We start from the raw sequence: 24652 nt of genomic DNA on the forward strand, positions 1-24652 counted from the left end.
GCCCTCAGGCCAGGGCACTGCCCAGCACCTCGGGGAAGCTGCCAGGGTCCCCGGGTCCCGCCTGTGGGGGCTCTTGCAGCTGGGGCTGGGCCTCCTTCCAGGCCAGCGACTTCTCCAGTTTGGTTTTAAAAAGCAGTCCGTGACCTGGAGAGGGTGGGGAGGAAACGGGCTCAGGTTGGGGTCCCCCGCCCAGGGGCCGGGCAGGGTGGGGGGCGGCGCCTCACCTGGGCAGTCCGCGGTCTCTTTGAACGCTCGCTTCTTGCAGCAGCCCCGGCACAGGCTGAACACACACCGGGTGCCCTGGGCACGGGAAAGCTAGTGAGCGAGTGCCGGTGCCGAGCGGGGCCCCCGCGGACGGAGGGTGAGCAGCGGCCACGCTGCCCACGCCCCAGGCCGAGCCCCGGGCAGCACCGCAGAGGGCAGCTCACCTTGGGGTTCCCACACTGGTCGCACTTTGCGTATTTTGCTGGGAAAAGAGCACAAGGGGGTCCTGGTGAGCCAGGTGAGCAGCCCCCACTTCCCACCCCGGTCCCCACGCAAAGCTCGTGGGTCTCCCTGCTCGCTGTGGCCGCCGACATGCAGACTTGGTGCCTAGAACCCCAGGCCCCGTCCTCCCCGAGGGCTCAGGTGCTGCGGCCATGGCTGGTCTCCCGGGCCCTCAGGAAGGCGGTCCCAGCCCTCGGCCTCTCCGGCCGCCTCGGGGCGGCAGCTGCTTGGCTTACGCTTCAGCGAGGGGTCGAAGGTCTTGTGGGGGTTCCTCAGCTGCTTCTTCTGCTTGTTCTTGGACAGGAGGTCGGCGCCCCCCTCCTCCTCCTCCAGGGCGCGCTTGCTGCGGGCGCCCGTGCTCTCCCTGCTCCCCTCCTCGGGCCTGGAAGGAAGGGCCGGGCAGGGCGCTCAGCTGCTGGCCGGGCCCGTGAGGAGCCAGGACACCGGACTCGGGTCTGACCTCTGAGGCCAGGCAGGGCTGCGGCCACGGAGGACCACAAGGGGAGAAGGAAAGACGTAAACCTAGGCAGTGAGAGGGGAGCTGCTAGACACCTGGGCGGACGGGGCAGAGCGAGCTGTGCCCTCTGGGCCGTGCCCGCACGCCGGGCCTGCGAGCTCACCCCGGCCGGAAGTAGGGCTGGCAGATCCAGTGGAAGAAAGGCAGGCCGCCCGCCGGCTCCTCCCCCTCCAGCCGGGACATGTCCTCCTGCAAAAGGCCAGGGTCCCGTCACCGCCAGCTCACCAGCCAGCCCCAGAGGCCCCGGCCCGCCCTGCACCTGCCTGGCTCCGCAGCCTCAGCTCCCGGCTCACGGCGGCCACGCCCTCCAGGGTCTTCGCCTTGGCCAGCTCCTCGCGAAGCTGCTGGTGCACCTGCAGCCTGGGACAGATGCCGTCAGCGGCCGCCCACCTCCGCCCCAGCCCTGCCTCCCCACTCCCAGCCTCCGGGCCTGGCTGGGAGGCCAACCACGGAGACCTCGCTTGCCATGGAACCCCAGTGCCGGGGCGGGGGGAGGGGGGGGAGCCACTCACGTGTGGTGCCACAGCTTGAAGAGGTGGGCCCGGACGCAGGACAGCGGGCAGGGGTGCTGGCGCACCAGGTCCAGGTACTCTTCGGCCAGCTCCCACACGGCAGGGCTGCGGCCCTCGAACAGCGCGGGGTTGTGCAGGTTGCCCTCTGCGGGAGGGCGAGGGGGCGCGGCTCAGGGTGCCCATGACCCCAGAGGGACCCCACCCCTGCCCGTCACAAGGCTGCCGCCGGCTCGGCCACGAGGCAGCGGGCTGGGCCGGGGGACGCCGTGGCGGAGGCGGGTGGCCTCACCTGCGCTCATGACCCCCTGCACCCCCGTATCCCGCAGGCAGCGCTCCACGTCCTGCAGGCACTGGATGTTCCCGTTGGCAAACACAGGGATGGCCACGGCCTTCCTGCGGGCGCAGGGGGCACTCAGCGGAGGCGACGGGCCCCCGGGGGCAGCACCCAGCCGGCTCCGTCCGCCGCCCAGAGGCTGAGGGCGCCCCACTCACCGCACAGCCCGGATGTGTGCCCAGGAGGCGGTGCCCGTCAGAGGCCCCTTCTGCTCCTTGGTGCGCCCGTGCACCGTCAGCAGCTAGGACACAGCGGCTGGCTCAGCGCCACAGGGGCTCCCGGCCCCGGCCCCGCCCGCCCGGCGGCACTCCGGCCCGCCGGTGCCCTGCGGCGCCCCCAGGGTCGAGGCCATCCGCCCTCGCAGGCCCCTCTAGGTCTCTGCCTCCTATCGCCCCAGAGCTGAGCACTCCTGGACGCCTGGGAGCAGGCCGGCCCCTCACCTGGCAGCCGGCCTTCTCCAGCATCTGGGCGTACCTCACGGTCTTGTCAATCTCGGGAAAGACCCGGATCTTGCACGTGACCGGGACAGAAAGCTTCTCGTGGGCAAGCTGAACTGCGGAAGGAGGGGCTTCTGAGAACCGGGGGCTCCCCCTTGGGAGGCGGTGGGGACCCCCAACCAAGCCCCAAAGCAGCACAGCCCAGTGCAGTGGGTGGCCACCCACACGCAGCCCACCATCACCCACACGCAGCCCGCCCGTCACCCACAGGCAGCCCACCATCACCCACACGCAGCCCGCCCGCCACCCACACGCAGCCCACCATCACCCACACGCAGCCCACCATCACCCACACGCAGCCCACCCGCCACCCACACGCAGCCCGCCCGCCACCCACACGCAGCCCACCATCACCCACACGCAGCCCACCATCACCCACACGCAGCCCACCCGCCACCCACACGCAGCCCGCCCGTCACTCACACGCAGCCCACCCGTCACCCACACGCAGCCCACCCGCCACCCACACGCAGCCCCCCGTCACCCACACGCAGCCCGCCATCACCCACACGTGGCCCATCGTCACCAACATGCGCCAACTCACTCATTCTCTGGAGCAGGTCCCACTCCTCCTGCAGGAAGGCGCCGTAGTGACCTGCAGTGACAAACGTCCTCGTCCCCCTCCTCCCGCAGGCTGGCCCGAGCGCCCTGCGCGGGCTGCGCACCGTCTGACCCCGTGGGCCGGGGGCTCCCTTGGGTGTCTCCCGGGAGACAGCCACTGAGCGGTTTCTCGGCGTCAGGCTCGGTGGCTGTTTGCCCAGCTGCTGTGCTCAAGGGCACGGACGGCAGCCGGCCCCACGGCCTCTGACCCCCAGCAGCTCCCAGGCCCCACGGCCTCTGACCCCCAGCAGCTCCCAGGCCCCACGAGGAAGAGCAGCCACTGTGGCTGCAGCAGCAACACGCGCCCACCCCGGAGCCGTCCACTCCCACCCGGAGCCGTCCACTCCCACCCGGAGCCGTCCACGCTCACCCCGGAGCCGTCCACTCCCACCCGGAGCGTCCACTCCCACCCGGAGCCGTCCACTCCCACCCGGAGCGTCCACTCCCACCCGGAGCGTCCACTCCCACCCGGAGCGTCCACTCCCACCCGGAGCCGTCCACTCCCACCCGAGCGTCCACTCCCACCCGGAGCGTCCACGCTCACCCGGGAGCCGTCCACGCTCACTCGGGAGCCGTCCACTCCCACCCGGAGCCGTCCACTCCCACCCGGAGCGTCCACGCTCACCCGGGAGCCGTCCACGCTCACCCGGGAGCCGTCCACTCCCACCCGGAGCGTCCACTCCCACCCGGAGCGTCCACTCCCATCCGGAGCCGTCCACTCCCACCCGGAGCGTCCACTCCCACCCGGAGCCGTCCACTCCCACCCGGAGCGTCCACTCCCACCCGGAGCGTCCACTCCACCCGGAGCGTCCACGCCCACCCGGAGCGTCCACGCCCACCCGGAGCGTCCACTCCCACCCGGAGCGTCCACTCCCACCCGGAGCGTCCACTCCCACCCGGAGCCGTCCACTCCCACCCGGAGCGTCCACTCCCACCCGGAGCCGTCCACTCCCACCCGGAGCGTCCACTCCCACCCGGAGCGTCCACTCCCACCCGGAGCATCCACTCCCACCCGGAGCGTCCACTCCACCCGAGCGTCCACGGCCTGGGCCCTCAGGGCTGAGGGCTGCTGAGCGCCCACAGCCGGCCCAGCCCACTCACCCCGCTTGGCTATCATCTGCGGGCAGCCCAGGTTCAGGTCGATGGCGTCACAGTGGTCCTGAGCCAGGAGTGCCGCCTGGACAAACACCTCCGGGTCGTTGGCACAGAACTGGGGGAGACGGGCCGTCACCAGGACCCGGAGCCGGCCCTGGCCCTCAGCTGCCCACAGGGTTCACCTGGAGTCCCAGGGGCGGTCCCGGGGCTGACCATGGGGCACAGGGGGGCCTCCGGCCTAAGTGCTTCCAAAACCACAGAGTGGGGACCCCCCCCCCCAGGTTCCCAGGATTTCTCCGACTGTGAAGGGCCAGGGCCATTCTTCCTCCTTGTTCTGAGGAAGGGCAGCACGAGGGACCCGCTGGAGGGCGGTCACGGGGCCACGCTGTCCGCTCGCCACGGTCTGAGCAAGCAGCTCCCGGGCGGGGTCAAGCTCTGAGGAGCGGCAGGTGGGTCCGGCTTCCCCAGGACCCTCCCGCCCGGCTCCACTGAGCTGGGAGCAGGGTGCTCGCAGGGGAGCAGGGTGCTGCCAGGGGTGCAGGGTGCTCGCGGGGGTGCAGGGTGCTCGCAGGGGTGCAGGGTGCTCCCGGGGGTGCAGGGTGCTCCCGGGGTGCAGGGTGCTCCCGGGGGTGCAGGGTGCTGCCAGGGGTGCAGAGTGCTCCCGGGGGTGCAGGGTGCTCCCGGGGGTGCAGGGTGCTCGCAGGGGAGCAGGGTGCTCGCAGGGGTGCAGGGTGCTCGCGGGGGTGCAGGGTGCTCGCGGGGGTGCAGAGTGCTCCCGGGGGTGCAGGGTGCTCGCGGGGGTGCAGGGTGCTCGCAGGGGTGCAGGGTGCTCCCAGGGGTGCAGGGTGCTCGCAGGGGTGCAGGGTGCTCGCGGGGGAGCAGGGTGCTCGCGGGGGTGCAGGGTGCTCGCGGGGGTGCAGGGTGCTGCCAGGGGTGCAGGGTGCTCGCAGGGGTGCAGGGTGCTCGCAGGGGTGCAGGGTGCTCCCGGGGGTGCAGGGTGCTCGCAGGGGAGCAGGATGCTCGCGGGGGTGCAGGGTGCTCCCGGGGGTGCAGAGTGCTCCCAGGGGTGCAGGGTGCTCGCAGGGGTCTCCAAGGGTGCAGGACGCCCCGGCCCGCACCTGCACAATGAGGGGCCGGTCCTCGGGGCACACCTCGCAGTACAGGTTCTCCTTGCGGTAGTTGGCGTCGCGGACGAAGACCTGGGCGTGCAGCATGGGGGTGTAGCAGAGCTGGGCGCCGTGGCGGCGGCTCAGCAGCCTCCAGGCCAGCTCGCTCTGGTCCACCATGGGGGCCACCACGTGGCGGGCCCCGCCCAGGGTGCGGCTCCAGAACTCGAAGCCCTGGAGCTTGGGCATCTCCTCTCTGCGCCCTGCGGGGGGCGGGGGCTCAGCGACCGAAGGGAGGACCCCCGGGTGCCCTGGGGACCGGGACCGGGGCCGGCCCAGCGCTCGGAGCCGGAGGCCGGGCCGGGCACAGGGAGCTCCGGTGCAGCGGCCCCGGCTCCCGGGAGGGGCCGCTCGCTCTCCGCCCCGGAGCCGGCTGCGGCGCCCGCGCTTCGGTGACGGGCGCCGGGGCTTTTGGAAACGAAAACGACACGTAAGAGCCCGCGGCGCCGGTGGCCCCCGCGCGAGGCCGCGGCCGGGCGGGGGACCCCGCGGGGAGCGCACCTGCTGGCTCGGGCGGGTCCTCGGGGCGGCGTGCGGGTTCCGGGCTCGCGCAGGGGCGCAGCCGAGCCCAGGGCTCCGCGCCGGGCCCGCCGGAAGGTACCTCCGCCAGGGCGGTCCGGGCGGCCCGCGGTGCAACCGGAAATGCGCCCCCCCGGAAACCGAGCCCGGCCGGGAAGAGGCCCGCACGCGACGAGGGCTTGAACGGGGTCGGAGGTCAGAGGCCAGAGGTTGGCTCGGCCCTGCGCTAGGACCGGGTCCGAGCACGTGGTCCCAGAGCCTGGTCCCTCCTACCCCCGTCTCCCCACCGATTCCTGCGCCCCGGTTCCGCCTCCTCACCCCGCGCCCCAAAAGCCAAGGCCGCCCAGCCTGGTCTCTTCCCAGGTCCCTGATGCCTCGAGTCCCCGCCTCCTGCGTGGCCGTGACCGAGGTCAGGATCAGAATCAGGGTGAGGGTGAGGGGTCCGGGTCAGGGGGTAGGGGTTAAGGGTCAGCATGACGGCGCTGGAGGCAGCGCCGAGGGGCGAGCAGCCGCCGGAACTCGGAAGTGGCGCCGCGGTGCCCATGGGAACAGGACCCCGGTGTTCGGTTCTGCCTCCGAGGAGCAGTGGGGAGGGGTCCCCTGGCCCGGGAAGCCGCTGTAGCCCTGGCTGGTTTGGCTAAGTGGGTAGAGCGTCGACCTGTGGACTGAAGGGCCCCGGGTTCAACTCTGGGCGAGGGCATAGGCCCGGGTTGTGGGCTTGATCTCGAGGAGCGGGTGTGCGCGTGCAGGAGTCAGGGGATGGATGATTCGCATCATTGATGTTTCTGTCTCGCTCCCTCTCCCTTCCCTCTGAAACCAATAACAGTTATACATTTATAAAAGCACTGTAAAAGGTTCAGCAGCAGCAGGGCCAGGAGGTCAGGGTTTGAGTGCCGGTTGGGCACGTGGCCTGGTTATGGGCTTGATCCCAGGGTGGGGCACACAGGAGGCAGCCCATCCATGGCTCTCTCTCATCCATGTTTCCGTCTCTCTCCCCCTCCCTCCCTCCCTCTCTGACATCAGTAGGAATGTATTTTTTAAAAAGGCCAGTATGCCTTGGGGCCCGGATGGGTCCGTTGTGGAGAAAGTGCATTTGGAGGACAAGGGACAAGATGTCCTTCCTCCCTGCGTCCACTTTGATCTGGTTGCTGTGTTGGCCTCTGGCCTTGGGCTCCTCTGGGCGTTTGCCTCAGGAATGCTGACCCTCCTCCAGCCCCAGGACCCGGCGGGCGGAGCTGGGCTTTGATCATTAAACGTTAATGGCTGTGTTCTGGGACTTCAAGATCCTGGAAGGAGACAGGCCAAGCAGACCCTGCAGCCATCCCCCGCTTCCTCATCCCTGAACAAACAGGTTTCCACGGCGACCCGCTGCACTCTGTGCTGCCTGTGACCGGAGTAAACACTCACGTGGGACTCGCCCTGTCTCTGCTTACGTAAAGATGGCAAACTGTTCAAAGCAGCTGTTCCAGGACCCCAGAAGTTGACCAAGGGCATACGACATTTGAGAAACTTTTTATTTTTAAAGTTGCCCGATAAGAACCGAGAACATGGGCACCTGCAGAATTTTTAGGGGCTCCTTTCATTTCCGCCCAGGAGGGCCAGCTCTGAGGACCCCCAACTCCCACGTAGGGAGAATGAATGGCTGGTCTTTATCGGAAACAGATGGGAGCTCAGACATCATGGCTCAGTGGTTGAGTTCCCAGGCAGGTCTCACGCCTGGTGGCAGGCTCGATCCCCAGTACTGGGGATGTGCAGGAGGCAGCAGATCCACGACTCTCTCATTGATGTGTCTCTTTCTCCTTCTTCCTTCCTCTCTGAAATCAATAAAAATGTACTTTTTAAAAATAAAAAGGTGCTGGTTTTGGCAGCACAGACACTAACGTGGAAACTAGGATTAGCATGGCCTCTTGCAAAGGTGACACACAACTTCATGAAGCATAAAAAATAAACTAAAAAACCCCATAAAAAAGGAGAGAGGAACTTTCTAACCTTGGCAGAGAATCTACAAAAAACAATCCAAAACCCCAAACCACAGTATCAGGTGAGGACGATGAAATGCTGCTCTTAGGAGGCCTGGACGCCTGCTCTCCCATCTTCCCCCAGCAGCGCCGGCCGCTCTGACCAGCTCAACATGGGGAGAAAAGAAAAAAGGTGTCCAGACAGGAACAAGAAAAAGGCCCCTCTTTGTGTGTGGTGTGATTGTCTACATAGAAACTCCTAAGGAATCTAAAAAGAAATCACACACAAACAACCCATGAGTTCAGGAAGGTGAGTACACAAACCTCAGCTGCACTTAAAGAACAGTTCACTACAGGGAAGGAGAGGGAGAAACACTGATGTGATCGGCTGGGAATTGAGCCTGAAACCAGGGCATGTGCCCTGACTGGAAATTGAACTGGTGACCTCTTGATTCCTGGGTCTACGCACACCCGCCAGGCTGTAAGAGATTTTTATTTTTATTTTTTGGTGGAATTTGCCGTTCATCTGGAGTTTCTTTTTGTGGAAAAATCTTGTTCGTTTTCTTCAATAGATGCAGGGTTATTCCGGTGTTTCAGTGTTTCCCAAATTTTTGACATATGTGTACCTCCCTCTTCTATAATTTTCATAACGCTGAGTACCCCTTGTACTCATGAGAACGTAGAATTAGGCGCAGCTGAGCACGATACAGTGCATACCCCCACCAAACTCTTCCTGTACCCCTGGGGTACGCGTACCACACTTTGGGAAACACTGCTCTACTTCATCTTGTGGAATTTGCTCATTTGTTTAGCATAAAGTTGTGTATGATCTTAGCAATATCACTTGTCATTCCTGATATTGGTAATTTCTCTCCCAGCCTTCCCTACCCCCCTCCCCTTACACCCAGCTGTCTCTGGCCTAAGGCCTAATTATTGGACTTCACATAGAACACGTGTGAACACGCAGAACACCGGGAATGAATCAAAGAACTAGTTTTGGTTTCACTCATTGTTTTTTACTCTTATGTTTTAGTTCCTCTTGTACCTACGTTTGGGCCTCATTTGGTCTTTTTTCTTTAGTTTCTTAAGGAGGAATAAAGTTGGAGAAATGGCTTCTGACACACCTCTCCCTCCTGCTGTGGATTTCCCCTGAGCACTGTCAGCTGAATCCCACACGCTTTTACCCTTTTCAGCTTAAAACTTTAATTTGCACATTGATTTCTTCTTTAACCAGTTAGAAGTGGTTTCTGAGTATTTGAGGAATTGAGGGATTTTTGCTAATGATTCTGATTTGATGCAGCTGTGCCCAGAGGACATGTTTTATACCAGCCTTGGCCAGACACTCCCGCCCGTGACGCCCAGGTCTTAGGGACTCGAGTGTCGAGTTCTCTCCGCTGGGGTCATTGTGGCACGACCCTAAACGGCTTTTGCTCTGGACTCTTGGATATTAAGGTCTCAGCTCCAGAAATGCTTTCATGAATGGCACACGAACCAGAACCGCATTCCTCCTCAAGGCTGTGACAGCCCGTGGCTCATCTGCTGGGAGAGCCGAGCCGTGGCCGTGGTTCTCAGCTGTGGGCCGAGCCACGTCCGGCTCTGCTGGCACCAATCAGGAGTGTGGGTCCCCCGTGCCCTAGAAGCCCAGGTGCCTGGCTCCCCATCTGGCATCCCTCCCGGCACTCAACTGCAGCTCACCTGCCCTTCACCCTCCCCCCGGCCTCCACTCTGCCGTCACTGGTGTGGGGTGGTCCCCCGCCTCAAGCGACGACTTCAAATAAAGCCTCCGAGGCAGGACAGGTGCCCGGGAAGCAGACCCCTGGTTCCCCCCCCCCAACCCTAGCCCACCGCTGCCCCCAACGCCTAACGCCCCTGGGGGGCGGTGCCTGCTGGCCGGCCGTGTGGCCGACAGGGGGCGCTGGTGCCGGAGGGCGCAGAGCAGGGTCCCTATCGTCACCGACGCCCGAGTCCGTGCAAAAATGAGACCAATCCAGACACGCTCCTTTGAACTGACAATTACAGTAAATTCCAAAATCTGAGCAGCAACGTAAATGTGTTTCTTGAAAAAAGTAGAGGACAGGTGGGTGCCCAGCCCGCTGCCCCGCTGCATCCCGGCCCCGGGCGGGCTGGCCCGCTGCCCGGGGCCCCGCGGCTCCCCAGCGGCGCAATAAATAGAATCCAATCCGGGACCGGCGTCCGGGTCTCCGGCCCGGCCGGCCGACTCTTCACAGACCAGTGAGGCCTCCGAGTCGGCGGCGCGGGTCCCGGCCCCGCCCCCGCCAGAGGCCGTCCGGGAGGTGCCAGCGCGGGCGGCTCAGTCCTACTTCTAGCGGCCCCCGGGGTGCGGGCTCCGGGTGCGGCCCCCGGGGTGCAGCCCCGGGCTCCGGGGTGCGGGGCTAGCCCTCCCGCACGCTGACGCGCGGCTCGGCCAGGGCGCCGTGGATGATGGCCAGGATGGCCTCCAGGCCGCTGCCCTCCAGCAGCGTGCGGTGGTCGCCCTCGATGACGTGCACGGACACCTTGCCGTCGCACACCTGCGACAGGTTGTAGTCGGCGCCCAGGTCCTCGCCCTGCGCGCCGCCCAACTTGGCGCGCAGCAGCGTCACGTTGCCGTGGTAGGTGGTGCGCGGCGTGTACTGCTCGGCGGCGCGCAGCTTGTGGTAGAAGGAGCGCGCGGCGAAGGTGAGCGCGCGGCGGTCCAGGCCCGCGTGGCTCTGCGTGATCATGTCCACGGCGGCCACCACGCGCTCCTCCAGGCCCGCGAGCGGCAGCAGCGCCTCCAGCACCTGCGGGGCCCGGCGGGTGGGTCAGCGGTGCGGCCAGCAGCCCCCGCCCCCACAAGAGCCCCGCGCCTCACGCAAGGCCCCCCAGGCGAGACCCCGCCTCACGCAAGGGCCCGCCCCCAGGCGAGAGCCCGCCCCCACGCGCAAGGCCCCGCCCCAGCCCCCCGGGCGGAGGACTCACCCTGTTGTGCTCCGTGTCAGTGAACTGCTGCACGAAGAAGCACATGGCCGCGGCCTCCGCCTCCCCTTCGCAGCCGGGCGTCAGCCTCGCGCGGTAGCTCTGGAGGGGGAGGGGGAGGGAGGGAGGGAGAGGCTCTTAGGGAGGACGGGGCACCCGGACCCGCACCCGCACCCGACCCCGCGGCTGCCCGGCGCCGCGCTCACCTGTGTGTAGGCCAGCACGTAGGTGTGCGAGCCGTCAAACAGGAAGAGGCTGTTGTGCGTGGGCGCGGGGCCCTGCTGCGCCTGCAGCTGCGAGCACATCTCGAAGGCCACGCAGGCGCCGTACGAGTAGCCGGCGATGCGGTAGGGCCCCTCGGGCTGCACCTGCCGCACGCACTGGAGGTAGTAGGCGGCCAGGCTGTGGATGCTGTCCAGCGGCGCGGCGCGGGTGCACTGCAGGCCGTAGGTGGGGATGCTGAGCTTGGCGGCCAGGCTGTGGAACACGGCGGTGGAGCCCTCGATGGGGTGCACCAGGAACAGGGGCCGCTCGGAGCTCTGCACCGAGTTGAGGCGGGTGAGGGCCGGGCCCTCGGGGTCCACCAGCAGGGTGCTCAGGTTCAGCAGGGCCTGCTGCCGCGCGGGGCTGTCCTCCTTGGGCGCGGCGGCCAGCTCGCCGGCTGGGCCGGCCTGGGCGGACAGGTCCTGCAGCTTGCGGAGCGTGAGCTGCTGGATGTCCCGCATGGACAGCACCAGGTCGTGCTCCCGCTCCAGCGTCTGCCGCACCTCCACGCCCATGAGCGAGTCCAGGCCCAGGTCCCCCAGCGAGCTGTCCAGGCTGACGGCGGCCAGGTCTCGGATCCCTGGGGAGAGGTGCTGGGTTGGCGAGTGGAGCGAGGGGGGGTGCCCGGGGTGGGTGAGGCCCTCGTCGCCCTCCGAAGGCGAGCAGGCCGGCCCCCTGGGGGGGAGATGGGGGCGGGGTGGACAGGGACCGAGCGGGGCCCTCACCCAGGATGTGGGCCACGGCCTTCAGCAGGTCCTGCTGGCCGTCGCCGTCGCCCCGGGCGGCCGCCTTCTTCTCGGCCAGCACGAAGCTGCTCAGCACGGGGTGGGGCCGGCTCAGGAAGGCGTCCAGCACCTCCAGGCAGGAGGCCATGCGCTGGGGCCGTGTCCCCCCGATGACCGTGTCGTTGGTGCCCATCGTCTCCAGCACGACGCCCACGTCGCCGATGGAGCCCCACTGCACGGCGAGGCCTGTGGGCGGGCAAGTGGAGGGAGGGTGTGCGTGTGTGTGTGTGTGTGTGTGAGGGTCAGCGGGGGAGCAGGCAGGCGGGGGTGTGAGGGGCACGGTGGGCGGAGGGTCAGCGGGGGAGCAGGCAGAGGGGGTGTGAGGGGCATGGTGGGCGGAGGGTCGGGGGGGAGCAGGCGGGGGGGAGGGTCAGCGGGGGAGCAGGTGGGGGGAGCGTGGGGGGGGCCTGCAGGGGGGCGAGGCGGGTCTACCTGGGAGGCCGTCATGCCGGCGCTGCTCGCATATGCGCTCCATGGTGGAGTTGGCGAAGCCGTAGTTGGTCTGGCCGGCGTTGCCCCGCCCACAGCTCACCGAGGAGAAGGCCACGAAGTAGTCCAGCTCGGGGCACGCCTCACGGGTCACCCTGTGGGTGCCGGGGTCACTCCCTGCCCGCGGCCCCGCCCGCCCCTGCGAACCCGCCCCTGCGAACCCGCCCCGAGGCCTGAGGCCGGCCGTCCGGGAGGGGCCGCGCCGCCCACCTGTCCAGGTGCAGGGTGCCGCTGTACTTGGGCCGGCTCACGTCCCGGAAGAGCTCGGGCGTCTGGTTCTCCAGCATCGCGTCCCTCAGGACCTGGGAGAGGCGTCCTCAGCGCTGCCCGGCGCCCGCCCCCGCCCCCCCCCCCCCCCGCGGCCCACTCACCATGGCCAGGTTGAAGACACCGCCCACAGGCCCCAGCTGCGCGGCCTCGGTGATGAGGGCCCGGGCCCCGTCCAGGGAGCTGGCGTTGCTGGTGGACACCAGCACCTGCACGCCCTGTCGCCGCCACTCCCGCACCTGCTTGGCCTGGTAGCCTGCGGGGGGCCTGGGTCAGGGCTCACCCAGGAGGGGGCCACCAGGGAGGGCATGTCGCGCCTCCCCCCCCCCCTGTCACCCCCGCCCCCCCCCCCCCCGCCCAGGCCTCACCTCCGCCCGCCCCCTACACCCCCCGGGCCTCACCCGTGCGGATGCCGGAGCGCGAGGTCAGCACCAGCTTCTGGGCCCCACGCAGCACCAGCCACTGAGCCAGCTCCAGGCCGAAGCCGCCCAGGCCCCCGGCGATGACGTAGCTCTTGTGGGCGGGGCAGAAGAGCTTGGACACGGCGGTGGTGAGGGTGGGCGGGGGCCCCTGCAGCGCGGCGCCCGGCTCCTCCGCGCGCACCTGCACGGCAGCACAGGCAGCACGGCTCTCACTGGGCTGGGCTGGGCCGGGCCGGGCGATGCCCCCCCCGCCGCACGGGCGCCCCCTCACCTGCACCAGCACTTTGCCGATGTGCTTCCCCTGCGCCATGTAGCGGAAGGCGCCCTCCACCTGGTCCTTGGGGAACACGGTGCAGCGCAGCGGCTGCACCACGCCGTCCCGGATGCCCGCCCGCAGCAGCCCGGCCACCGCCTGCCAGTCGGTGCTGGCCTCCTCGAACAGGGCATCCAGCAGGATCCCGTGGAAGGTCACGTTCCGCAGGAAGATGGCCATGCCTGGCGGGGGGGAGGGCGCGGCTAAAACTCCCGCCCCACCGCCCGGCACCCGCCCCCGGCCCCCCGCCGGCTGCCTGCTCACCCAGGGGGTGGTTGTTGAAAAGGTCAAATTTGCCGATTTCCAGGAAGCGGCCGTGCTGAGCCAGGCACCGCACGCTGGCCTGCAGCTTCTCCTCCGCCAGCGAGTTCAGGACCAGGTCCACGCCTGGGGGCGAGGGTCCCGCGTCACCGCGCTGGGCACACCCACAGGCCCAGGCCCGCCCCGCAGGGCAGGGTGGGCGGGGGAGGGCGGAGCAGGGGTTGAGGCCACGCACCCTTCCCCGCCGTGTGCCGGAGCACGTGCTGCTCGAAGGACGTGTCCCTGGAGTTGGCGAAGCTGGTGTCGTCGAGCTGGGGGAACCTGGCCTGGAGGTACGCCCGCTTCTCGGCCGACCCTGCGGCAGGCGGGAGGGGCGTGGGTGAGCCCATGGGCGCAGCGGGGGGGGAGGGGCGTGGGTGAGCCCATGGGCGCGGCGGGGGGGAGGGGCGTGGGTGAGCCCATGGGAGCGGCGGGGGATGGGGGGAGGGGGGAGATGAGCCCACGGGCTGCGGGGTGGGGTGGGGTGAGCCCATGGGCTGCGGGGGGGGGATGGGGGAGGGAGGCGGCGGGAGGGGCGTGGGTGAGCCCATGGGCTGCGGGGGGGGGGATGGGGGGAGGCAGCGGGCGGGAGGGGCGTGCTCACCCACGGTGGTGAAGACGCGGCAGCCCAGGCTGAGGGCGATGGCGATGGCGGCCTGGCCCACGCCGCCCGAGCCCGAGTGGATGAGCACCGTCTCCCCGCGCTGCACACGGCCGCGCACCACCAGCGAGTAGTATGCCGTGGTGTAGACCACGGGCACCGAGGCCGCCTCCTCCAGGGTCCTGGGGGCACAGGGACGGTCACTCGGGCCGACCAGCCAGCCTGCGGGGCCCGGGGCCGGCCGCCAACTCACCAGGTGGCGGGCACGTCCCACAGGAAGGCCTCGGACAGCAGGACGGAGGTGGCCAGGCCCTCGGCGGGCACCAGCCCCATCACGCGCTTGCCGCGGGGGTCTCGGCCGGAGAACTCCATGCCCAGCATGCAGTCCCGTGCAGCCCACTTCCCTGGGGGCAGAGCGTGGTCAGCGCGGGGTCCCGAGGGCTCTGGGCGTCCCCCGGGGCCTGTGCTGCCCGCACCTGGGATGGCGTCCGGAGACAGCTTGCCCGTGGCCAGCATGATGTCACGGAAGTTGAGGGAGGCGTAGTAGACGGTGCAGAGCTGGAGGCCGGGGCGGGGGGCCGGGGCGTGGCGCAGCGGGGAGCACACCCAGCGGATGGAGGACAGGTCCCCACGGGTGAGGACGTTCACGAAGGCGTGCTCCGTCTGCTCCTCGGGCGGGCCTGGGCCGAGAGGCAGCGCTGCTAGCCCCGGCCGGCGGGACCCCGCCCTCTGACCTCCCCGCTCCCGGAGGCCCTGGGCTCACCATGCTCCAGCGGGAAGTGGCGGAAGGCGCCCCAGGCCCCGTCCCGGTGCACGTTCATCACCAGGTCCCCCTGCAGCACCTCCTGCAGCTCCGCAGAACCCGCGTCCAGCTGGGGGACGGGGGACGCGCTGCTGAGGTTGGACACCAGGATGCACCTGTGGGCACAGACCGGTAAGGGGGCGGAGGAGAGGGAGGGGTGACGGGGGGGCTGAGGGGAGGGGGGCGGAGGGAAAGGGGGGTGACGGGCAGGAGGGGGGCGGAGGAGGGAGGGGTGACGGGCAGGAGGGGGGCGGAGGAGGGAGGGGTGATGGGCAGGAGGGGGGCGGAGGAGAGGGAGGGGTGATGGGCAGGAGGGGGGCGGGGAGGGAGGGGTGACGGGCAGGAGGGGGGCGGGGAGGGAGGGGTGATGGGCAGGAGGGGCGGAGGAGGGAGGGGTGATGGGCAGGAGGGGCGGAGGAGAGGGAGGGGTGATGGGCAGTAGGGGGGTGGAGGAGGGAGGGGTGATGGGCAGGAGGGGGGCGGAGGAGAGGGAGGGGTGACGGGCAGGAGGGGCGGAGGAGAGGGAGGGGTGACGGGCAGTAGGGGGGTGGAGGAGGGAGGGGTGACGGGCAGTAGGGGGGTGGAGGAGGGAGGGGTGACGGGCAGGAGGGGGGCGGAGAGGGAGGGGTGACGGGGACACAGCTCCGTGGCTCACCGGACGCGGTGGCCGCCGGGCTCCTTGCGCAGGCAGTTGACCATGCCCACGACGCCGGAGGTGGCACAGCTGCTGGCCGTCAGCCACACGGGCCGGGAGGAGGTGTCGGCCAGAATGCTCTGTGGGACGAGGCGAGGGTTGGTCTCTGGGAGGCCCTGGGCCCATAGGAGCGGGCGGGGGGGGGGGACACTGACCTTGAGCGAGTCCACCCACTGGAAGCCGGTGTCGTCCACAGGCAGGAAGAGCGGGCTGGCCGGGGGGCCGGGCCGGCGGCACAGGAGGAGCGCAGAGCCGTAGAAGGAGCGCTTCAGGGCCACCAGGCGCAGGCCGGCCCCCGCCAGCAGCCCCTCCCAGGCGTCCTGGCCCAGCAGGCCCTGTGGGCCGGGCTGGGGCTCGGGGCAGGTCAGGAAGGCGAGCGTCTCCCCGAGGGGGTGGCCCCGGAGCAGCGTGTGCAGCAGCAGGAAGCCCCCCTCCCTGAGGGCGGCGGCCATGTTGCCGAGGGCCGTGGCAGGGTCCCCCAGGGTGGCCAGCGCGCAGTTGCACAGCAGCAGGTCAGCAGGGCCGAGGCCGCCGGGGGCGGGCTCCGCGGGGTCCCACTGGGCCTGGGCCACGCCGAGCTGCTGCAGCTTGGCCTGGGCGGGCTCCAGGGCCTGGGCGTGGCGGTCGGTGGCCGTGTAGTCCAGCTGCAGCAGCGGCTGGGTGTTGAGCAGTGCAGGGACGCGCGAGTACAGGTGGCCGTCGGCGGCCAGCACCTGGGGACAGAGGCCTTGGTGGGAGGCTGCCGCGGGCCCTCGACCCCGCAGCCCGTCCCCGCCGCCCCGCCCAGCACCTACCTCCACCACCTTCATGCGGAGGCCGGGCACGTTCTCCAGGGCGGTGTCCACACAGGCTTTGAGGGCCGGGGAGTCCAGCAGGCCGCTCAGCAGCGGGTCCTCAGGCAGCCCCGGCCGCTCCTGCGCCAGCACCCGGCCCAGCTCCAGCTGCAGGTTCCCGTTGAGCTGGCAGGCGGCCGCCAGCAGCCGAGCCAGGCCCTGCTGGGGCGACTTCCGCGGGGCCTGCACCCCGTCCAGCCCGGGCACCACCATCTTCAGCCCCTGCTGGGCCACCTTGGTCTGCAGCACCTGTGCCAGCCCTGGGGGGGACGGGCACGGGGCTCAGAACTGGCACCGACCAGAGGGCCCAGGGCAGAGGCTGCTATGTCCCCACAGGACGCCGCCCACAAAGGGGCGTATGCAGACAGTGAGGTCCGCGCCCGCAGCCCAGCCCCTGGCCGGCATGAGGAGGGGAGGGCGCGCCTGGCTGGGGCCTCACCGCTGCACAGCTGCAGCTCCTCCTGCAGGGCCGCGCTGCCCGCCAGGCACCCGTCCTCCACGTGCGGCGTGAAGCAGAACTTCTCCAGGACGGGCGCGCTCTGCTCCTGCTGCCGGCGTGGCGCTACCGAGGTGTGCAGGCCCGCGACGAGGACACCGCCGGCCACCGTGCGGCCCAGAGCGCTGCTCACCACCACCGGCACCGCTGGGGAGACACGGGGGTGGGCGCGGGGGTGCGGGGAGGGTCACGGGGGGCACGGGGTGTGGGTGTGCCGGGCACGGGGGTGCGGGGGGGCAAGGGGGGGTCACAGGGGCGGGGGGGTCACAGGGGCGGGGGGATCACAGGGGAGAGGGGGGATCACAGGGGAGGGAGAGGGGGGTCACAGGGGCGGGGGGGCACAGGGGCGGGGGGATCACGGGAGAGGGGGGGTCACAGGGGCGGGGGGATCACAGGGGAGGGAGGGGGGGTCACAGGGGAGAGGGGGGGTCACAGGGGCGGGGGGATCACAGGGGAGAGGGGGGGGTCACAGGGGCGGGGGGGTCACAGGGGCGGGGGGATCACAGGGGAGAGGGGGGGGTCACAGGGGCGGGGGGGCACAGGGGGGGGATCACAGGGGAGAGGGGGGGTCACAGGGGTGGGGGGTCACAGGGGCAGGGGGGTCACAGGGGCGGGGGGATCACAGGGGTGGGGGGGATCACAGGGGAGAGGAGGGGTCACAGGGGCGCGGGCGGGGTGGGCACAGGGGTGCGGGCCGTGCTACCTGGGGCCTCTCCCGGCGGCGCCTGCACCTGGCGGCGGTGGGCTGCGGGGTCGATGCGGAGGGTGGCGATGCGGGTGGGCAGGCGCAGGCAGCGCTGGGGGGTGCCCAGGATGGACATCTGCAGCATGCTGTCCAGGAAGGTCACCCAGTTGTCCTGCCACAGCAGCCGGCCGGTGTCGCCTGGGCAGAGGGTGTCAGCACGTGGGCCGGCCGCACACAGCCCCTTCCCGTGGCCGCCCCCAGCGGTGACCCCCCCCCCCCCCCCCCCCCCCGCTTCCCTCCCCCCCCACGCTCCTCCCCCCGCTCCCCTCCCCCCAGCGCTCCTCCCCCTGCGCCTCCCCCCCCACGCTCCCCTCCCCCCCCCACGCTCCTCCCCCCGCTCCCCTCCCCCCCGCCTCCCCCCCACGCTCCCCTCCCCCCCCACGCTCCTCCCCCCGCTCCCCTCCCCCCCACCCTCCCCCCCACGCTCCCCTCCCCCCCCCGCTCCTCCTCCCCCACCCTCCCTACGCTCCTCCGCCTGGCCCGTGGCAGGCCCCTGGTGCCTGGACGCTGGGCGCCGGGCGGGGTGTCGGGGCCGCGCCCACCTTCGAGGGAGGCCTCGAGGACGCCCTGGAAGTGGGGGCCGTAGTCGTAGCCCCGCAGCCGCAGCTCCTTGTACACGTCGCTCTGGGACAGGCGGAAGGTGGCGGTGGGGTCGGCCGGGTCCGCAGCCTCCAGGCCATCCTGGGTGTCGAAGAGCCGGGGGTCGGGGTCCTCCCACTGGTACACCTTCCCTGTGTGGGGGGCGCAGAGTCAGGGGGTCTAAGGGCTGGGCAGCGCCGGGCTGGACGCCAGGGGCCACCCCGAGGCCCGGCTCCCGCTCACCGCTCACGACCAGGTTGCCGTTCTGAGACACCTCGAAGGCGTGGGAGGCCTCCAGCAGCCGCACCTCCAGGGACACGGTGCCTGTGGACGGGACCAGGGTGAGCAGCAGGGGTCAGGGGTCAGAGGTCAGCACCCCCACGCTCCTCCTAGCCACCCGCCTCACCCGTCTTGGGCAGGATGGTGGCCTGGTGCAGCGTCACGTCCTCAAACGCCACGGGCATCTGCTCCACGCTCCGGCCGAGGGCGCGGGCCAGCGCCCGCCAGGCCAGCCACAGGTAGCCGGTGGCCGGGAAGAGCACGCGGCCGTCCAGGCGGTGGTCCACCAGGTAGTGGGTGGGGGACTCGGGGCTGGTGTCTGCGGGGGGACAGGCGTCAGTGCCCCCGGAGGGAGAGCAGGGCCCGCCGGCCTCACCCCGCCGGCCTCACCGATGCTGTGGACGGTCGCCGAGGAGCTGCCGGAGCCGCTGGGGAAGTCCTCGGCGGCGGGCACGTCCCAGGTCTGGCTGTGGTCCCACTTGATGAGGGGCGAGATGAGCGGGGTCCCCCGCGGGGCTGGGAACTCCTCGGGCGGGAACAGGCCATTGGGGTTGATGTCGATGCTGGGGGTGGGCAGGGGGTTAGGGGCGCACCTGGCGCCGGGACCCCCATCACGCCCACGGCCAGCCACCCCCCCAGGCCCAGAGCCGCCCGCGCCCAGGAGCAGTGACCCCTGCGGCCGGCGAGCGCAGACCCACCCCGCCAGGTGCAGGCGGCCCACGTTGCTGAGCAGGAAGTGCAGGTTGTCGGCGTGGTCCTTCTTCATCAGCGGGAGCACAGTGCAGCCGGGCTTCAGGCCCCGCTTCAGCACGGCCTGCGAGCGGGAGGGGAGCGGCGGGCCTGGCTGAGCTGCCGGCACGCGGCCCGGCCTCCCCGAGCCCGAGCCCGCCGCCCGCCGCCCGCCGGCGTACCTGCAGCAGTGCGTGGGGGGCCACCTCCAGCACCACGGCGTGCTCCGGCACATGCCACAGCGCCTCCTGGAACAGCACGGGGCTCACCAGGTTGTTGACGTTGTACTCGGCGGAGGGCGTGCGGGCCAGGCTGCCCTGCCACTGGGCCTCAGGGATGGAGGTGCTGAGCCAGCGCGCCGAGCGGGGCCGCGGGTCCCGGATCACCTGCACAGGCTGCGGTCAGGCCGGCCGGCCGCCCGCCCCGCCCGCCCCGCGCCCGGCAGCCCGCGGGGGCGCCCACCTTCTTCAGCTCCCGCAGCAGCGAGGGCGCGATGCCCTCCATGAAGTAGGAGTGGAAGGCCAGGCCGCCCGTCCGCACCTCCTTGGCGAACACCCCCTCCTGTCTCAGCTGCTCCACGAACTCGGACACAGAGGCCTGGGGGGCACGGGAGCGGGTGAGGGCGGTGACGGGGTCCGGGTCCCGGGCCCAGGAGCTCGCGAGGCTGGAGAGGGACGTGAGCACCCACCTGGGGGCCCGAGATGGTCACCGTGTCCTTGGAGTTGTGGCACGCGGGCACGACGCCCGGCGGGCAGCGCCGCTTGCACTCCTCCCAGGACAGGCCTGTGGGCAGAGGGCCTCGGGCAGCACTGACGGCCCCGAAATTACAGCCGCCGAGCAAGCGAGCGAGCGGCTTTACAGCCGCCCCCGCCCCCACCGCGCTTCCTCCCTGTCATCACCGCCATCCCATGGCTGCCGCCCGCCCGTCCTCCCTCCCTCCCGCTGCCGGACACCCAGGGCCCTGCCCACGAAGGGAGCCAAGACGAGGGATCCTGACACCCCGACTTCATCTTGTCCCCAGCTGGGTTCAGCTCAGGCTCCCGGGAAACGGCCCTGCTGGCCAACCTACCCACGGCCGCCATGGCCCCCGGCGGGATGTGGGCCTCCTTGATGCACTGGCCACGCCAGTAGGCGGCGAGCACAGCCTCCTCCTGCGAGAGGCAGCCGTCGGCGTAGCCGCACGCCACCTCGCCCAGTGAGTGCCCCACGATGCCGTCCGGCCGCAGGCCCAGGCTGGTCAGCAGGTCCAGGAGGGCGATCTGGGGGCAGAGGGTCGCTGAGCCCGGAGGCCCGCCCAGCCCCCGCCCCCCGCGCCCGGCCCCCGCGGACCTGGATGGCCGTGAGGCTCACGAAGGCGTTGACCGTGTCGTCGAAGGTGGCCTCGTCCGTGCTCAGCAGCAGCTCCGACACCTGCAGCCCCAGCGGCCTCACCACCTCGTCCGAGCGCAGGATGGAGTCCCGGAAGCAGGGCAGGCGCATGAGGCTGAGCCCCATCCCGCGCCACTGCGTGCCCATCCCTGAGGGCGGGAGGCGGGAGGCGTCAGCCACGGCCCCTCCCCCCGCCCCCGCCCGCGGGCCAGGCCAGGCCCGGACTCACCGGAGCAGATGAACCAGAGCGGGCGCTGCCCAGCGGGCACCTGCTGCACCTCCTGCCCGCCGCCCTCGCCGCCCAGCACGGCGCAGCCCCGGAAGGGCATGGCGGAGACGGGTGTGGCCGCGATGTCGTTGAGCATGCTCACAAAGGCCAGGTTCTGGCTGTGCCGGCGGCCCTGCTCCAGCAGCCCCTGCACGGCCTCGGCGGTGCGCCCGCTGGCCAGCAGGAGGCGGGGCAGGGCGGCGTGGGGGGCGGGCGCGGGCGGCGGGCGCCAGTTGGGCTGGAGGATGACGTGGACGTTGGAGCCGCCGAAGCCGAAGGAGTTCATGGCCACGTTACCCCCGCGGACGGGCAGGGGCCGGTCCACCACCCGCAGCCGCCCGTCCTGCAGCGCCGGGATCTGGGGGTTCGGGCTGTGGAAGTGCAGGTTGGGCGCCCAGAGCCCGTGCTCCAGGGACAGCAGCACCTGTGGGCGGCGTGCGACCTGAGACCAAAGGCAACCAGCCCGCAGGCCCCGCCGCCCGCAGGCCCCCACCTGCCCCTCAGCCAGGCCCCCGGGGCGGTGGGCCCGGGCACCCAGGAGCCCAGTGGTGGTGTCGGGGTTCCCAGTCCCCACTGCTGCAGCCCTGTGGGAACCCCGCGAGCCAGGGCAGGGACCAGGCACGGCACCCGTAGCCCTGCCCGCAGGGGTGCCCACCTTGGCCAGTGCGGCCAGCCCCGAGGCTGGCTCCGGGTGCCCCATGTTGGACTTGGTGGACCCGATCAGCAGGGGGTCCTGGCGGGTGGCACACAGGGCCCGGTCGATGCCGTTCAGCTCCTGGGGGTCGCCCACCTGCGGGGACACAGGCGGGTCAGGCTGCAGCGGGCGGTGCAGGCGCGGGAGTGGGCACGGGCCTCACCTTGGTGCCGGTGCCGTGAGCCTCGATGTACTCCAGAGACTCGGGGGCCAGGCCGCACGGCTCGTACAGCGAGCGGATGAGCTGCTCCTGGGCCTCTCCGGACGGGAAGGTCACGCCTGCGGGAGGGCCAGCTCAGCACCTCCCGGCCCGGCCCCCGCCGCCCTGCCCGGCCCCCCGCCCGCCCTGCCCGGCCCCCGCCGCCCTGCCCGGCCCCCCGCCCGCCCTGCCCGGCCCCCACCTTGCTCCTTGGCGCCGTCCGTGTTGGTGCCGGAGTTCAGGATGGTGGCGTACACTCGCCGGGCCAGCGACTTCTTGGTCAGCAGGACGGCCACCACGGCCTCCGAGCGGCAGTACCCGTCCCCTGAGGAGAGAGTGGCTCAGGGCGGGCGGGCAGGCGCCCGCTCCCCGCCTCCCCGCCCCTCAGCACCCCCCTGGGCCTTGCCCGCCCGCCCCGCCCCTGCCCCGCGCCTCACCGGCCTGGTCGAAGGACTTGCAGGTGCCCTCGGGGCTGAGCATGCCCAGCTTCATGAACTGCACCGACGTGTTGGGCTTGAGCAGGACGTTGATGCCGCCCACGACGGCCGCGGGGCACTCGCCGCTGCTGATGGCCTGGTAGGCGTTGTGCAGGGCCAGCAGGCTGGAGGAGCAGGCCGTGTCCAAGGCGACGCTGGGCCCTGCGGCCAAGGGGGGAGCGGGGTGTGAGGGGGCCGCCCCCGGCTTCCCGGGAAGGGGAGGCACGGCCACACCTCCCGGGGCACCCGCCTTTACCACTTTTCATCCCACTTAAACACGTTTATCATTTGTTTCAGAGAGGAAGGGAGAGGGAGAAAAACAGGAACAGCGATGACGAGAGAACCATGGACGGCTGCCTCCTGCACCCCCCCGAGAGGGGACCCGCACCAGGGCCTGCGCCCTGGCCGGGAAGGGAGCCGTGACTCCGGGCTCACTCGTGGCCGCGGTGGGCAGGGCACCCACCTTTGAAGTTGAAGAAGAAGGAGAGGCGGTTGGCCATCATGGCTCGTTGGCAGCCCACCATGCTGTAGCCCACGAGGGTGTCAGGGTCTCGGCTAAGGGCCTCGGAGGCCTCGGAGCCGCTCACGCCCACCCAGACGCCGGTGTTGGTCCCTCGGAGCGAGGCCGGGTTGATGCCTGAGGGAGCAGCGGTCAGAATGCCGGCCGCACCCTGCCCACCCCAGCCTTGCAGAGGGCCCTCGGCCCTCCGGCTCGGGCGAGGGGCCCTCCCAGCCCGGCCAGGGGGCCTGGGGGCCGCCAGCAGAGAACCCAGAACCAGATCACAGGAAGCCGGGGCGGAGGGGGGGTGCTAGGTGGGGCTCCAGGCTCTGGGTCAGGCAGCTGCCAGAGACAGAGGTGAAGACAGAGGGCAGCATTGTCCCCAGGCAACTCCCCGGCCCCTGGCGGAGTCTGGTGAGCCCCAAGGACCAATGAGCACCCACGCCCTAAGGGCGCCTGCCGGACGGCAAGATAAGCAGACAGAGGGACACAAAGGCTGAGTGTCCAGGCTCCTGCAGGAGGGCCCTGGCCGGCCCCAGGGGAGAGGCATCCAAGGCCCCTGGGTAGGGCCTGGGCAGCGAGAAGGCCCTCGGGTCTGCCCGCCTCCCGCCCTCCCCAGGGCGCGTCTGCCCTGTCCCGCTCAGTGTCAGCTCAGGGGCCGGCTGGCACCCGCTGCCCCAAAGACAAGAGTGGGGAGCCCCAGGCAGGCCATCGGGACTGCCAGCCACGCCTTCCCACAGGCGGGTGGGCACAGCAAGGACAGTCTGAGCCCCAGGCAGGAGCCAGACACCTCTGGGCCAGAGCGCAGACCGGCCTTCACCCCAAGACCAGTTCTCCGCTGGGAGTGAGGAAACTGGGGCGCCAGGGCACGCCCAGGACACCCCGGGGCAGTTGTGAAACCAGACCTGCCCGGGGCCCACGCCTCCCAACCAGGACAGAGGGAGCCCTCGCCTGCCTCCGGCACTCGGTCCCACTCGGACACGTTCCCCTCGGAAGCAAAGGGCCGAGAACGCGGCCGCCCCGCTGTGACCTCAGGGCCACGGCCCCCGACCCACCTCCGTCCACGATGGCCTCGTAGGCGACCTCCAGCAGCAGGCGCAGCTGGGGGTCCATGGTGTGCGCCTGCTTGGCGTGGACCCCGAAGAAGGTGGCGTCGAACTTGGACAGGTCCTTGAGCTTGCCGGAGCGCCGGGGCAGGCCGTAGAGCCCTGCGGACACCAAGGCGGAGGCACCGCTGGCGTCAGGGCCCAGGGACCCCCAGGGAGGCGGGCCCCCGGAGGCGGGCACCCCCAGGGAGGCGGGCCCCCGGAGGCGGGCATGGCCCAGAGCAGCCGGCCCAGCCCGGCCACAGACCCTCCACTCCGGCGGGCTCGGTCGGCTGGGCTGGGCTCCGCTGACTCACACCCGCGGATCAGGTAGAACCGCTCGCGCGGGAGTCAAACCAGCTTCCCCGGAGCCGAGCCGGCTCGTGTCTGACCTCGGACACGTGGGCCACGGCGGCCCCTGGCCCCCTGCCCCTGCCCTCCAGGCCTGGGCCCGCTGGTCACCAGCTGAGGAAGGCGGGCGCACCGGGGGCCAGCGAGCCGGGCTGGGCAGTCACTCACCGGCCTTCCACCGCCGGTCATCGTCCGTCACCATGTCCACGCCGCTGATGAGGTTGTCCCAGAACTCCTGCAGGTTCTCGGACTCGGGCAGCTTCCCCGATATGCCGGCAATCACCACCTCCTCCATGACGCTCTCTGTGGGGCCCGGCACAGGTCAGCTCGGCCCGCCCCCCAGCCCGTAGCCCCCACGCCTCCCCGAACCCCTGGCCCGCCGCTCCGATAGCCCCAGACTGGAGGCCAGGTGGCCGGACAGATGTCCTGGGTGCGAATGTGTGTGTGTTGGCAGGGGTCAGCTCTGACCTAG

At 70.5% G+C, this 24652-nt stretch overlaps 2 protein-coding genes across 6 annotated transcripts; both read right to left on the bottom strand.

Annotated features, from left to right (window-relative positions):
- Positions 1 to 5969, bottom strand: DUS1L (dihydrouridine synthase 1 like). 4 transcript variants are annotated; one of them, XM_045572272.1, is made up of 14 exons: positions 5709 to 5969; positions 5160 to 5410; positions 4048 to 4156; positions 2891 to 2941; positions 2290 to 2402; positions 2008 to 2090; positions 1805 to 1908; positions 1516 to 1660; positions 1267 to 1363; positions 1107 to 1192; positions 723 to 868; positions 429 to 466; positions 225 to 300; positions 1 to 144 (listed from the first exon to the last, which is right to left on the bottom strand). In XM_045572272.1, the coding sequence occupies exons 2-14, from the start codon at positions 5394 to 5396 to the stop codon at positions 5 to 7; spliced, it is 1425 nt and encodes a 474-aa protein (XP_045428228.1). In that variant the 5' UTR covers positions 5397 to 5410; positions 5709 to 5969; the 3' UTR covers positions 1 to 4. The 4 variants fall into 4 exon arrangements, with proteins under 4 accessions (XP_045428228.1, XP_036268180.1, XP_036268181.1 ...); XM_036412287.2 differs by lacking the exon at positions 5709 to 5969 and having other exon boundaries at positions 5160 to 5629; XM_036412288.2 differs by lacking the exon at positions 5709 to 5969 and having other exon boundaries at positions 5193 to 5579.
- FASN (fatty acid synthase) lies at positions 1963 to 24476 on the bottom strand. Of its 2 annotated transcripts, XM_045572243.1 has the most exons (39): positions 24349 to 24476; positions 23800 to 23952; positions 22709 to 22882; positions 22207 to 22407; positions 21972 to 22094; positions 21734 to 21849; positions 21532 to 21666; positions 20838 to 21300; positions 20570 to 20757; positions 20310 to 20499; positions 19929 to 20023; positions 19703 to 19837; positions 19423 to 19626; positions 19210 to 19325; positions 18902 to 19074; positions 18639 to 18830; positions 18476 to 18556; positions 18196 to 18384; positions 17612 to 17791; positions 16852 to 17055; positions 16374 to 16672; positions 15735 to 16292; positions 15541 to 15659; positions 14847 to 15001; positions 14560 to 14763; positions 14337 to 14487; positions 14087 to 14265; positions 13679 to 13798; positions 13447 to 13569; positions 13141 to 13364; positions 12849 to 13050; positions 12552 to 12703; positions 12391 to 12482; positions 12124 to 12275; positions 11632 to 11877; positions 10849 to 11486; positions 10646 to 10744; positions 10038 to 10467; positions 1963 to 1983 (listed from the first exon to the last, which is right to left on the bottom strand). In XM_045572243.1, the coding sequence occupies exons 1-38, from the start codon at positions 24473 to 24475 to the stop codon at positions 10078 to 10080; spliced, it is 7542 nt and encodes a 2513-aa protein (XP_045428199.1). In that variant the 5' UTR covers position 24476; the 3' UTR covers positions 1963 to 1983; positions 10038 to 10077. The 2 variants fall into 2 exon arrangements, with proteins under 2 accessions (XP_045428199.1, XP_036268300.1); XM_036412407.2 differs by lacking the exon at positions 1963 to 1983 and having other exon boundaries at positions 9684 to 10467.
- Between the last annotated feature and the right edge of the window lie 176 nt (positions 24477 to 24652).

The sequence above is a fragment of the Pipistrellus kuhlii genome, unplaced genomic scaffold (assembly GCF_014108245.1).
Source record: "Pipistrellus kuhlii isolate mPipKuh1 unplaced genomic scaffold, mPipKuh1.p scaffold_m20_p_44, whole genome shotgun sequence".
Lineage (NCBI taxonomy): Eukaryota > Metazoa > Chordata > Mammalia > Chiroptera > Vespertilionidae > Pipistrellus > Pipistrellus kuhlii.